The sequence below is a fragment of the Danio rerio genome, chromosome 11, assembly GCF_049306965.1.
Source record: "Danio rerio strain Tuebingen ecotype United States chromosome 11, GRCz12tu, whole genome shotgun sequence".
Lineage (NCBI taxonomy): Eukaryota > Metazoa > Chordata > Actinopteri > Cypriniformes > Danionidae > Danio > Danio rerio.
The window spans coordinates 29,955,094-29,969,397 of record NC_133186.1 but is presented as its reverse complement, the minus strand read 5'-3'; the positions used below and the strand labels follow the sequence as shown (position 1 = coordinate 29,969,397).

At 36.0% G+C, this 14,304-nt stretch overlaps 1 protein-coding gene across 8 annotated transcripts in view; it reads left to right on the top strand.

The window, feature by feature from the left end:
• eif4g3a (eukaryotic translation initiation factor 4 gamma, 3a) overlaps nt 1-14,304 on the top strand; it is a 91,359-nt gene that overhangs the window by 58,295 nt on the left and 18,760 nt on the right. For all 8 annotated transcript variants that reach the window (XM_073916798.1, XM_689398.10, XM_009306090.5 and 5 more), the window contains exons 15-20: nt 439-564; nt 2,900-3,049; nt 3,270-3,467; nt 4,196-4,342; nt 4,952-5,188; nt 12,324-12,428. In XM_073916798.1, the coding sequence (XP_073772899.1) occupies nt 439-564; nt 2,900-3,049; nt 3,270-3,467; nt 4,196-4,342; nt 4,952-5,188; nt 12,324-12,428 (963 nt within the window). The remainder of the gene's footprint in view (nt 1-438; nt 565-2,899; nt 3,050-3,269; nt 3,468-4,195; nt 4,343-4,951; nt 5,189-12,323; nt 12,429-14,304) is intronic.

Sequence of the window (14,304 nt, the reverse complement as noted above, 5' to 3'; positions counted from 1 at the left end):
GTGTTTATTATTGTCATTTGTGTATGCTTTCTTGGTTACTGTTTCCAACAACACTTGTTTCACTCCATTCTTTCAGTTTCCCATTTCAGTTCCTAGTTTGCAGTCTCGCTCACATCTGTTTTTAGCCTTTCTTGCTCTCTTCGTCACAAGTTGACTGGAGCGTAAATCGCCGAACATGTTGTTGATGTATAAATAACAAATGGAGCTGGTCTCCATGGTGAACATTGTTTCCCCTTGGCGGTGCAATCCGAGGAAATTCGGATCTCGAAGCAGTTTCTGTCATACCGATTGTGATAAAGGGAAAGATAGTTGAAGATCAGGATGAGCAGGAGGGGAGGAATAGGAGGAGATCTGCTGTTTCATTCATGGACACAGCTCTGCTTCTCACTGCGACCTCTGCTGGATGTTTAAGGGAAATGCTCTTTTTGCTGTTTTCAGATGAACCAAAACAAGCTGCCTCTGAGGTCTGTGGACCCCAGGTTGATTTCCAGAGGGACGCCTCAGGATTTCACTCCTGCTTTTGCTGATTTCAGCAGGCAGATGGCAGGAGGACGCGGAGCCCCGGTGAGTTCTAGGCAGTAATTAATTTAAATAATATGCTTTATTAGAGACTCATTTAAATCCCCTCTACTGCAAATAATTAGTTAATAATTTAACAACATTCAATAGTCAGTTGAGTTTAAAGTCTGTGTGAAGTCAAAATGTACAATATTTAGTTTGCTAGCACATGTTAACCATTTGCTTCTGTGTTTGGATTGGCGGCCCTTTTTTTACTATGCTTTAAAGGTCCCATGAATTTAAAATGCATTAATTGACCGCCAACTTATCCAGCATGTTTTATGCAGCTCTTCCAGCTGCAACCTATCACTGGGAAACACCCATTCTGTCTCTTATTCACACATACACTGCAGGCAATTTAGCTTACCCAATTTACCTATAGCGAATGTCTTTGTACTTGTGGGGGAACTCAAAGCACCCGGAGGACACCTTGGAGAACATGCAAACTCCACACTGAAATGCTAACTGATATTGAAATTAAATAATAAAAGTTTGTAAATGTTAGTATCAGTATTGTTAGTTTTTTAGGATATATAGGCTAGTTATAGCTGGTGTCTCATTATATCGTGACCAATGAAATGCTCTCTAGTATCTGACATGCCCCGCCCCCTTTAAGGTGCTTCACATTTGATGCCCTTAAGCTCAACCACTCTTACTGGCAGAGCGGTGATAAAACAAAACTCTACTGGCTGTTTTTAAAAGAGTGGAGGGTCTACACTATGTCCCACCCTCTCTTCAAGTTTGTCATATATTGAATAAAAATGCACATTTCAAAGCACTTCCTGGGACCTTTAAGCAACTGATACATAACAATAGAACAAACAATATAAATCCAGTGTGATAGAATATAAATAATAATAATAATAATAGTAAAAACTATAAAATAAAATATAAATTAAGAAACCAAACAAACACACATAAAAACAAGTAAATAATTAATTCATTCATTTTCTTGTCAGCTTAGTCCCTTTATTAATCCGGGGTCGCCACAGCGGAATGAACCGCCAACTTATCCAGCAGGTTTTTTACGCAGAGGATGCCCTTCCAGCTGCAACCCATCTCTGGGAAACATACACACACATTCACATACACACTCATACACTACGGACAATTTAGCCTACCCAATTCACCTGTACCACATGTCTTTGGACTCTGGGGGAAACCGGAGCACCCGGAGGAAACCCCCGCGAAGGCAGGGAGAACATGCAAACTCCACACAGAAACGCCAACTGAGCCGAGGTTCGAACCAGCGACCTTCTTGCTGTAAGGCGACAGCACTACCTACTGCGCCACTGGCTCGCCCCAAGTAAATAATTAATCAAATAAAATTCTGACAATTATAGACAAGCAGGACCTTTACATTAATCAAACATTTTGAAAATAAAACACAAACGGACCACTTTAATGGCCATTCTAGTAGTGGCGGTCCTTCTGTTGATGTCAGTTTGGCATGTTCAGCCTCAATTTTCTTAACCACGCCCCTCTTTCTGTTAGTTTGCTGTTACGTTCTCTAAACTTTGCATGGTAATAACAATAAATTAAATTAAATTAAATAGGACACCTCTAAAATTAATGAGGAGCCCAGTCTCATCTCCCATTCAAAAGAAAGCAACAACAAAGACGATTGACCAAAGAAATAATGAAAAGTCTAAATTATTTGACATTTGAATTTGAAGGAGACATAAACATCTTGTAGAGATCAAGCCAAAATATTAAACAAAAGCTCAGCAGCTAACTAAGTTTTAAACCCTCTTACCTGCACATAAATTAACAAATGAAACATTTACTTACCTCCCTACTAACCACAAAACATGAGAAAACCTAATAAAACAAAAAGGCACCCTCATCATCACATGCTTTTCTGTACATTGATCTCAATAGTTTAAGAGTCAACACTCAGCATTAAATTTAACAATATTCAATCAATTATTGTGTTCATGCCAAACTCTAATAATAAATTTAAAGAATAGAAAATATCTTATTCGTGCAGTAGTTAGTTGCTAAGCTTTTGTGAATTGTATATTTATTAGTGCTTTTAATTAATTTGACATTTAAAATGTTACTTAATCTTACACATCTTCTATTTTCTAATGTTTAATATATTTAATTATTTCAATATTTAAATTATTTATATGATTATTTTTCATATATAATATTCATAACATTATAATTATAAATGAAGTAATAAAAATAAAATCTATGTGAAGCTAATTACCTCTGAGCGCTCAAAACATTTATTCCATATCAAGATGCAGCTAAATGTCATTTTATATTTATACATGATAAAACATGCAATTATTTTTAAAGTCATTACTTTTTTTGTACAACAATCTGTTAACAGCTTTTAAATGTGCGACGACTCCCACCACGCAAGATCATCGTAAACCTGTCTGTCAGTGATGATGTTCAGCTCAAGAAGGCAGAAAATGCTTGGAAACCTGGGATGAAGAGAGAGGGTGTCGCAGAGGACCCAGAAACCATCAGAACCCAGGTTTGGCCTCTAGAGCTTATATATCCATCATGAAACATCCACAGTAAAAGTAGCACTCAAGACAAGGTGCTTGTCAATTGTTTTGATCAGGATTTTTATTCATTTGTTTCAGCTACACAATTTAAGTCCTGATTTGTTAATGATGAAAATGTGTTTACTTTATTTGATGAACGTTTAGTTGATTTTACTACAATGTGTTGGCTATCTTTTGGCACTTCAGGAGTTGTTCCGGAAAGTTCGTAGCATTTTAAACAAGCTCACGCCGCAGATGTTTCATCAGCTGATGAAGCAAGTGACGGATCTTACTATCAACACAGAGGAGAGGCTTAAAGGAGTCATCGATCTTGTGTTTGAGAAGGCCATCGATGAGCCCAGCTTCTCTGTGGCCTACGCCAACATGTGTCGCTGCCTGGCCACGGTACGTTCCAAACACACTGCTTGCTTCTGTCTGTTTTAAAACTGTGGCCTTTTTGGCTCTTTATGAAGTGCTTTCACAGTCTAAAAGGATGGAAAATACACTTAATGTTTGTTTTATTGTATTTCATTGATTTGTTTCTGAAGATTTCAATTACAAAACATTTTTTAAGACAGTTTTCTCAAAATGAGTTTTTTCTTTTCTTATTTGCTGAGCCATAAATCTCCACTTCAGCAGTAATTAATTCTTATCTTTAGACTAAAAGGTTTTTACAGAGGGATTTGTTTATATATAATTTGTACATTTATACACAATGCAACATTTAATTTGACAAAAATGTTGAGATTGTTTTTTTTTCTGCCTTTTTTTTACTAAAAGATACCCAAGTCCCTTCTGTAGGAAACCTTTTTTTTTATTTGTCAAAATAATAGTAATAGTAACAATTAGTAATTGCAACTAGTAATAGTAATGATAATAACAAAAATTAAAAACTTTAAACCTGTATTAATTCATATATTTGTGCATGAAATGTAAGCAAAATAGCACATTTTTTATTCAGCAGTGCCTCGTTTGCATATAACACAATATGTATGGAAACTTGTAATACAAATTATGCTTGATATTCTTATTGTAACAAGTATGATGATTACTGTGATTCACCTTCAGTGTCTTTCAATAAACAATGCAATGTAATGTCATGCCCATTTCTTTCTCTTTTAATCTAATCGCAGCTCAAAGTGCCCACAGCAGACAAACCTAATACAACGGTGAACTTCCGGAAGCTCCTGTTGAATCGCTGTCAAAAGGAATTCGAGAGGGACAAAGTAGATGACGTTGTCCTGGAGAGAAAACAAAAGGAGATTGACTCTGCCACATCAGTAATTCATTCATCAAGATTATTCAAAATTGATTTAGACTTGCTTGACTTTGTTGTTCATCTGTAATGCATATTAATGTACTGTATTCACTAGCCCAGGTGTATTTAGTAGGATGTTTGCCCAAAACATCATTCATTTTCCTTTGGCTTAGTCCCTTATTTATCAGGGGTTGCCACAGTGAAATGAACTGCCAACTATTCCGTCAAAAATTTTTTCTTTTAGCTACTACCCAGTACTAGGAAACATCCATACGTTCTCGCATTCACTTAAGGGCTCATGCACAACAGCCAATTTAGTTTATTCAATTCACTTGAATAATTCGCATGTCTTTGGAGTGTGTGTGTTGACATTTTTACAGTTTATTTGCATTTGATAGTTTGTTTTCTGTTTAATTTTTTTGTGTCAGTTTAACTAGGTAATTCAGTAGTAGTTTTAGTACTTCAGACTCAGTTTTAAATGTTTACAATGTATTACATTGTATACATTGAGACTAAATAATGGCAGAATTAGTTTTTGTTTACATTATTCTTAAAAAAAAAGAAAGAAAAAAAACATTTCTGAACTCTGAAAGCACGATTGTATTTATCTGGAAACCTGGTTCTCTTGTAGCCCACAGAAAAGGAAAGACTGCAGGAGGAGCTGGAGGAGGCGAAGGACAAGGCCAGACGTCGCTCCACTGGAAATATCAAATTCATCGGCGAGCTGTTCAAGCTCAAGATGTTGACAGAGCCCATCATGCATGACTGCGTGGTGAAACTGCTCAAAAACCACGATGATGAGAGCTTAGAGTGCCTCTGCAGACTCCTCACCACCATCGGCAAAGACCTGGACTTCGAGAAGGCCAAGGTAACTCATGCAGCAGTTTTCTATTATACATTATGTAGCCGTGTTGTTATGAATTTCAAAACATCCATGGTGAAATTCTTGGAACGGTAAAAATTTGAAAGGTTTAAGCTGTGTCCAAGGTTGAATATCTTGCTCTTTATTCAAGTCATCTTATATGACCATGATTGATAGTAAAAGCTTATTACAGTAAAAAAAAAAAAAAAGAAAAGTATGATCATCTTCGCAATCAGGTCAAGAGCTAGCTTTTTAAACTGAAAGCTACCATCCAGTTGAAAAGGAGGGTCTGAAATTGAAATTTGTCATGCACCAAACATTATTAAATCTGTTATTTTGAGAGTTACTTTTTTTGTTTTATTTATAATATATGGTTTTATGCCAAATTCAAAGAGTGATAGTACTGTCTTCAAAGATATTTACTTTTCTAACATGCAAAGGGTTGTGGGTAATTTAGTAAATTATTAGAAGATAAAGGATTTTTTTTGTCCACATCTTCATGTTGCAGTACATATGCTGTCATTTGTCATTAAAATTGAGATGATTTTAAGGTGTTTTTGGAAAAATCTTGTGTGCAGAAAGGCTGCATTTATTTGATCAAAACAACTGTATTATGTTTAAATATTATTTAAATTAAAAATATATGTTTTGCATTTTAATATACTTTAAGGGATGATTTATACTTCTGCATCGAGTGATCGATGTGACTCCTGCCTTGCATGTAGTTGTGCATTTATACTTCTGCATGCTGTTTGTGTTGCTCTACAATAACACTTCCGAAATGCTAGCTGGCAGTAGGTTTTTATGTTTTTTTTTGACGTGTTTCTTTGCATGTGTTTTGTTTTTGCTGAACACTACCTTATTGTACAAGTAGCTCAAACTTACTCATTCAGAGGCAGGAACCACCGCATGCCCACACAGCTACCAAACTGACCAATCACAGAGCTTGCTCTATGCATTGTTGCAACGTGTGTTTACATTTATCGAGAGGTGCGCGTCAGCAACATTGTCAGTGTCAGCCACAGCTAGGGCTATGTGACAGCGCAAAGACTAAGCCAGACCATACATGTGCACTTGACACAGAAGTATATAATTCACACTGCAAGCGACTCACATCGGCAAATCGACAAGTGACTGTTCATTTTAATGGAGAGCGATCAACTTCTGGCGACCTGGTCAACCAGACCTCTAGGTGGGCTTGTCGAGCGATGCCACAACGTTGAGAATCCTTTAACTTTATACAAATGAAGAGCGACTTTCTTAAGCGACAGTCAATAGGAGCACCAAAAGAGCTCACGTGGTCCTCTCCCTACTCGCTCAGAGGCCGGTTTTATTTTTGATGTGTATAACTACACAGACCGGTTTGCAGCAGGTCACCACCCAGGCCACCCATTCATGTCTGAATGAGGCATAAGACATTGATCAGCCTTAAGTTATTTTGTTCTGTAATGTCAAAGCAGAATTTTCTGCATCGTTTCAGTCTTCAGTGTCAGAATTGAATCTGATGTTGCTGATTTGGTGGTAAAGAAATATTTCTTAATATTGTTAGTATTAGTGATTTTTTTTTTGATTTTTTTTTTTTACAATTGATTTTATTTTAAGCGGCTTTTTTATGTCATTGAAAATCAATTTAATTATTCCTAAATAAAGATCAAAGGTTTAATTAAAAAAATGGTCTGACATAATTTTTTTAAACAATAGCTTACAAAAACCTGCTTATAACTAAACTATGCACATTCACAGTTTGTTGCTGAATGGAGATTGAAATATTGACAAGAAATATTCACGAAAATGGCTTAAAAGTTATTTGTTGTCTTAATTTCAGACCATGAATACATTTATTCTTAATTTAGGACAGATTCAATTGGTCATATTGACATGTAAAATGACTAAACTTTTATTTCAGACCACACAGACATGTAAAGAGGCTAAACACATTCATTTCAGACCGTACATTCCATGTGAAGGGACCAAACACAGATTTGTACAGGATGTTTAGCAGTAGGTAAATCTGAAATCCTGTGCAGATGTGCTTTTAAGTTCCTCATAGAAAAGTCTTGAAAATCTTTCAAACGTTTATTGCCAGAACATTGAAAATATTGCCAAATTGTGAAATTTGTTTCACCTTGAGCGTGGGAGCATGTAAACACATTTGTTTTCTGGCATACAGAACAAAACATGTTTCCCCAATGTAAATTGCATATCTTTAGCCAATCAGAAAAGGGTTTTCCATTTTTTAGAAAGTATTTGAAAATGTCATGTGCAATATCCATCAGACGGTCCGTGAGCTGCCTGTAGGCGGCCTGTGGGTGTGCTGTCTGAGACCAAGAATACACTACATAACCATTGGAGCTTTATTTAGCATAAAAGGACAGCCAAAGATGAATTTTTAGATCAATTCTTAACTAAGCGCATAATCACTTGGCATTCCTTCAGCACGCCTCTGCTGTTTGTTTTGTTCAAACAGGCTACTAATAAATCAGTTCAGTGTTCTGGAAAGGCAGCACACAGTAGGCCACTAAAGCTCATGCTGGAAGGTGTTAACTGTCATACTCAAAGAGGAGGGACAGAAAAACTGTTCTGGAGGAAAACAGTTCAAACCGAGACCTTTTAGTCCAAAGGGATTTCTGCAGCTCTGTTGGTGTTTAGATGGGCAGCTTTGTTGTTTTTGTGACTGCTGACATTGTTGTCCAGTAGGTCAGTTTTGTTGGATATTGGTGGTGTGTTAGTGATTTTGTATATTTTGAGTATGGTAGCATAAAGACACAAACCAATTTCTTTTTTGTTTATTAAGTAAGATACAAAATGTTATTTTAAAAATAGGGCTAGGAGGTTAATCCAAGGCAATTTTCATGTTCATGTTGCTAATTTAAAAAGCACATTATTTCAGATGGAGCAGCATTTACTACACAGAAGCTGCTTACCTACTATAGGGCCCAATGCTCTAGTAAAGTGCTTTGAAATGTGAATTTTTTTTATTCAATGTTTAACAATGGCAAATGAAAGATGATTACAGGATGGGACATATAGCAGCTCCTTTTCTTTACAATAAAAACAGCCAATAGCGTTTAGTTTTCATCACAGCTCTGCTTTACAGATACAGATACTATATATTTTAAAAATATATATTTTAATTTCATGGGACCTTTAACCATTCCATTCCATGCAAATCCGGGCCAGTCGCCACAGATATGGTTTCATTTTCTATCATGGTGCTGATAACGGAGCTTTCTGGAATGTAATACAAATGCGCCAGTCATTGACTTGGTGATGCAAGTGTAATATAAACAGCAATGTGAATGATGATCAGATATTTCTGGTTTGAAGACTCCTTTATCCTGATGTTTACTTCATTGAATAACAAAAGATAAACAAAAATAATGTGCTCACTTAGAAGGCAAAATCGAAATTGATTTTATTGGATATCTACATTGAGATAATCATTCTGTGGTCTGTTTTCCTGGGAATAATATTTCTAAAGGACCTGCTAACATGGAATTGAACCAGATTTTGGTAAAAACCCAAATAGTACAAACATAAAAATAAAAGAAAACAAAAATATCTTGAAAATTTGTTATCTGTAAAAACAGCGAAATGATACAAGGAGAAAGTACTGAACTACTGAAATGTTTTTCGACAGACTTCAACGGAGTGTAAAAATATTGATGGTTCTGTGGGTCTCATCTGTCAGATCTGATCTTTATTATTTTCTATTGGAATTAAGTCAGGTGATTGGCTGGGCCATTCTACAGCTAGATGTTCTTTCTCTGAAAGCATTTGAGAGTTTCCTTTGCAGTGTTTTGGATCTTTGTCTTGCTGAAATATCCTCCCTGTTTTCATTTTCATCATCCTGGAAATGTAGATGTTGGACTGAAGTAGCGAATATTCATTTACAATAATGAAGGGCGGAGGGTTGCTGAATAACTACTGAGAGAATGTGGCTGCTGTCTGGGCTTTCACTGCCTTTCTACTCCTCCCTTTCTTCATGTGTTCAACACTTTTTTCCATGTGTCGTTTTATTTTATTACACATAACTTCATTTGTAAACTATTTAGATTTGCTTTCTTTGCATATATACATTTATTTGGTCCTTATCAACATACGGTGAAAATGTACTGTCAACAGAACCTTTTGAAATATGTTTTCTGAGAAAATAGTGACGTATTCAATACTTATTTTCCCTTCAGAAAATGCAAAGTCATGATAAAGCAGCAAGACTACAAGTCGGCAGCCCTTGTGTCAGTCTGTGTTTTACAGCATTCAGTTTTACGTTTAAAAACTTTTATTTTCTTCACCAAGTTCACAGCGTAGCTCCTTATTATTACGGCATGACTGTTTAATCGTGAGGTTTTTATCTTTTAATCTGACTGCAAAATACTTTTGTCATTTGAAATAATTAAAATGCCTTGCAGCTCTAATTTGAAAAAAAAATGTCTCTGATGTAAAGCGAAAGAATGAGGAATAATCAGGCGTGAAGATGAATACATTCAGAATGCTGTATACACACGCAGGGTAAATGTGTTCCAGCTGGGGCCAGCAGACCTTTGTAAACCCTACAGCCAAGTGTTGGGCAAGAGGGGTGAATGTTTTCTGTATCCATTCTTTCTGTATCGCTGACCTTGTAGCAGAAACAGGCATTTTGTCAGCTCGCAGGGAGGCAGGTGGGGGGATAGGTTGTGCGTTTATTGACCTTGATGATGTAGTGCAGTTCTGTACCTTAAAACGCTTTTAGATTTACAGTGATGTCAGTGTGTCAGTGGTACCTATGTCCTTTAGAGATGTATTGATCTGAAAATGTCATAACACAGTTATAGTGAACAAAAGTATCACCATTATCGACATAATTCTGGTTTTGTTAAAATGGCCTGAAAATGTAAATGTCCCACACATACAGTTGGGGTATTTCATCAATTATTGTATATGAGAATGAACTAACTACAGATCAAATGCATCCTTGCAGCCTTATGCAATTTTTTAATAAACAACATAAGCATGGATCTCTACATTTTCGATTTGTTTGTTTGTATTTTGTTTGTGTGTTTTGTGTGTGTGTGTGTGTGTGTGTGTGTGTGTGTGTGTGTGTGTGTGTGTGTGTGTGTGTGTGTGTGTGTGTGTGTGTGTGTATTTTATATTGTAGGTACATTTAGATTTTGTCTTATTTTACATTTACATTTGACTTGTTTGCTAAACTTGCACTTTGAAAACTACCTCACAGGGATACATGTATATGTTGTTTTTACACAACTGTGGATACACCTGCTTATTAAAGGCCAAAAAGTGATTTTGACGTAATTATCTAATTGCGATTTTTCAAACTGATTTTGCTATTTGATTTGTAATATCAATTTCAGCTTCAGCTCAGTTTTCTTAAAATATGCAGAACACACTTTGAATGATCAGATAACAACATGCTTGTATTCAAATATATATTTATACTGTCTATTTAAATAAGCATTTAGATTGCAGGCTTTTGAGATTAGCTAATTGCAGTGTTAGGGGCCGATCACACTGAACGCGATATTTCGTTCCAAACACATGAGGGGCACCACATTGCCTTTTTGTTGCGCTTTTTATCTTGGTAGGCAACAACTAAATCAGCTGCGTATTGTGTGAGAGTATTGCTGTTGATATTGTTATAATTTAAATATTTAATGATATTATGATATTCAAGCTTTTTGAGTCGTACAGCTCCAGATCACTCAAAACAGCAATCACTAGTCTCTCCTCCATCTTCAGAAGTCTCCGTAGTCATCTTGACAACACAAACACTGCTGTCACCTCAACGGAAACCTCGCCTCTGCTTTCATTTGATTGGTGAATGAAAAAGATGCAACAGATGTAATGTGCAAAACACTCATGGCTGTTAGTAAATTATTCAAAAAAGGCGCCTCTCATTGCAAAAAGCATATTTGATGTGATTTTGCCCTTACAGGATTTACCGTGAGTTATCAGTACCGTGATAATCACGGTTTTAATTATAATGACAATTTGAAATGACAATACTTAAGGCTGATTTATACTTCTGCGTCAAGCGCATACGTATGCTCTAGCGCAGCCTGCGTGTGGACGCGTAGCCCTTGCCGTGGCAGTCGCTGATGCGCACCTCAAAAAATGTAACTACAATGATGCATAGAGCAAGCACTGTGATTGGTCAGCTTGATAGCGCTGACGAGTGTGGGCGGGACCGAGAGCCACGTGAGCCCGATGAAGCGAGTGTTTACAAGCGAATGTTCTCCAGATGGAGACTGTTGTTTTGTGTTTGTCTTATGATTAAAGTTGTTGCATGTCCACCAGTTCAGGCCTCTGAATGAGCTAGTTTAAGCCACTTGTACACTTGTTGAAGTGTTAATGCAAAGCAACACTAACAGCGCGCAGAAGTAAAAATGCACGGCAACGTGCAAGGTATGTGCCGTGGGTTACGCCGATGCAGATATCACTCGATGCAGAAGTATAAACCAGGCTTAACTGTCAACAAATATACTGTGGTTTACTTTAAAGTCTGTGTGAACCAGAAGCTGCAACCTACCTTATTATATCCAATCAGCTCACTTTTTCTACTGTGAGCTGATTGGATATAATAAGTTAGGCTTTTAATTTAGAAAGATCGGAAAAGGGTTTTAGAAGTGTTATTACAACCTAACAGACACCTCCTGCTCACCATTTCTGTTTGTTGTCAAAACTGACAGCTGGAGCAATGTGAATAAGTATGTAATTCACGCCCATTTCTTAAGATATACATGATCTGACAATTTAACTAAAAAAAACAGGAAGTGCATTTTTAGATTACAATTAAAGATTCGAAGGGCGTACATTTTTTTTCTTAATGACTTGCACAGATGAATTGTGCCCCACAAAACTTGCAATGTGAGCTAACAAAATCATATGGTTAGTTTTTATTTCATTTGTACTTTAAAACTGTTTATCCTGACAACACCAGTGTACTTTTTAATGGATGGCTACAGATCTGTGCTGTGGGATCACACATCATTGCCACAATGAAATAAAAACAACTTTTTTTTTAAATCAATCGTTTTTGAAAGAAGCAAGTTGCAATTGACAAGCGTACACAAGCACATGAACTCAGTCTTTGATATTGATCTGATGTGTTGTTTATTGCTGTCTGCTCTGTGTCCTTGAATAGCCCCGAATGGACCAGTACTTCAACCAGATGGAGAAAATTGTCAAAGAGCGCAAGACCTCGTCTCGGATACGGTTCATGCTGCAGGATGTGATAGATCTGAGACTGGTGAGTGCCATGGGGGATTGGGATTGTGTTTGTTTGTGCGTGTGTGTGTGTGCAAGTGTGCGCGTGCGCATATGTGTGTGTTGAGAAAGATGTTTATAAAAGCCTGGTTTTGATAGAGAAAGAAGCAAGAACATCTGTGTAGTGGGTTTGAATTTGTATTGGTTTTGTTTTAATGAAACACATCGTAATCTATACTGGCTTATGAACTGTTAACCCTTGGGGTTTGCTTTTTGTTATTATAATGACTGAGTACTGTCCATCTGTTTTTGCAAATTTGTTATCAAAACATTAGGATTTCTGAAAGATCATGTGAGATGATTATTCAGCTGCTTTATTGCAAATATATTACATTTGTAAAAATTAAAATGAAGTGACCTTCATTTTTATGTACTTACATGAAAATTAATCTTCCAGTAAAATGCACTTTTGTTTTTACATTGTACTAGTTTTTAAAAAAAATGGTCTGATTGTAAATTACATCTGTAATTTTTTTGTAATACTTTTATGATTACACTGTTGACCCATTCCTTATCTTAACCCAATGTTAAACTATCTATACCACCAGATTTCTCACTTAGCTTACCCATATGCCACTTCAAGAGCACCAGAAGTGTTGTGCATTACTACTGTTTGTGAACATAATAAGCACATTGTACTTATTTTTTGAAGTAAGAACATAGTATTTAAGGCCACTTAATGTGAAGCGGGACCAAACATTTATTTTTTATTACAATCATAAGTATATATAAAATTAAGGGTAAGACTCTAGTTTAAGTACCTGGCTATTATGAGCATGAGCGATAATTAAATTTTACAGTAGGGGATAATAAATTTGTTCTCATGAGCAATTTTTGGATGGGACACAAATAATACAGTCAAATTTTACATATATAAATGTAGCCTACTTATATATGTTCTGAAGTGTCTACGGTAATTAAGACACTTTACAACAGAATAGAAATTGACTATACAAAAAATACAGTTTGTATGTTGCACAGTGATTATTTAGTAAATGCACAGCTAAACAATACGCTAATTGTGACTGTTAATGTTAGGTTAACATTATGCCAAGTCGTCGCGAATAAAACAGTGCATGAGAAATGGCTTTGATGTGTTAGTTGCAGTGCACTATAAAAAAGCTATTGTAAGCAAGCTAACGTTAACTAGATAAGTAATATTTTAATCACTAATATAGCAGATTCGTGGAATATTGCATCAGTATTCAGCAATTTTGCCGCAACAAAATTATGAATGAGTCTGCATAAACTACATTAAAGAGAGTCACTTTATTAAAAGTGAATAAAATATCCTTCTTACTGGAGTTCAACAGCCACACACCTGACTCGAGTTTGTGTGTGTATAGAAGGTGAGATGAACTAAGAAAGTAGGCAGTGGGCCAAACCACTGTGAGGAAGGGGAGGGGGAACTCAACCGTTTCTAAATGCATTTTTTGCATTGTGCATTATTATAATTGTTGTATAAACATTTTGTATTGGTCGCAGTAAATAAAGTTGGCAAGGAAATAAAAACACTTAACCTAAAGTCTTCAGAAAAAAACTAATTATAATACATTTCTATAGCAGCTCAAGGACAATTCTTTTTTTTTTTACTTCGTACACATTGTTATCGTTGAACTGAACAATTAATCTGTTTACGTTAAGACACAAAGGAAAATCATTTGCCTTGGTAATCTTTAAAAAAAATGTTTTAAATGAACTTCAGGTCTGGAATGGAATTTATTCTCTGACGTATATTTGATGGCATAGACTGAATATTCTGAATATTGGCCAAAATATACTCAACTCCTCTCCAACTGTTAGTTTGTTGGAAGAGAGCGATGGCTAAAAGGAGCCCTAAAAATAAAACCGTCCCCTCT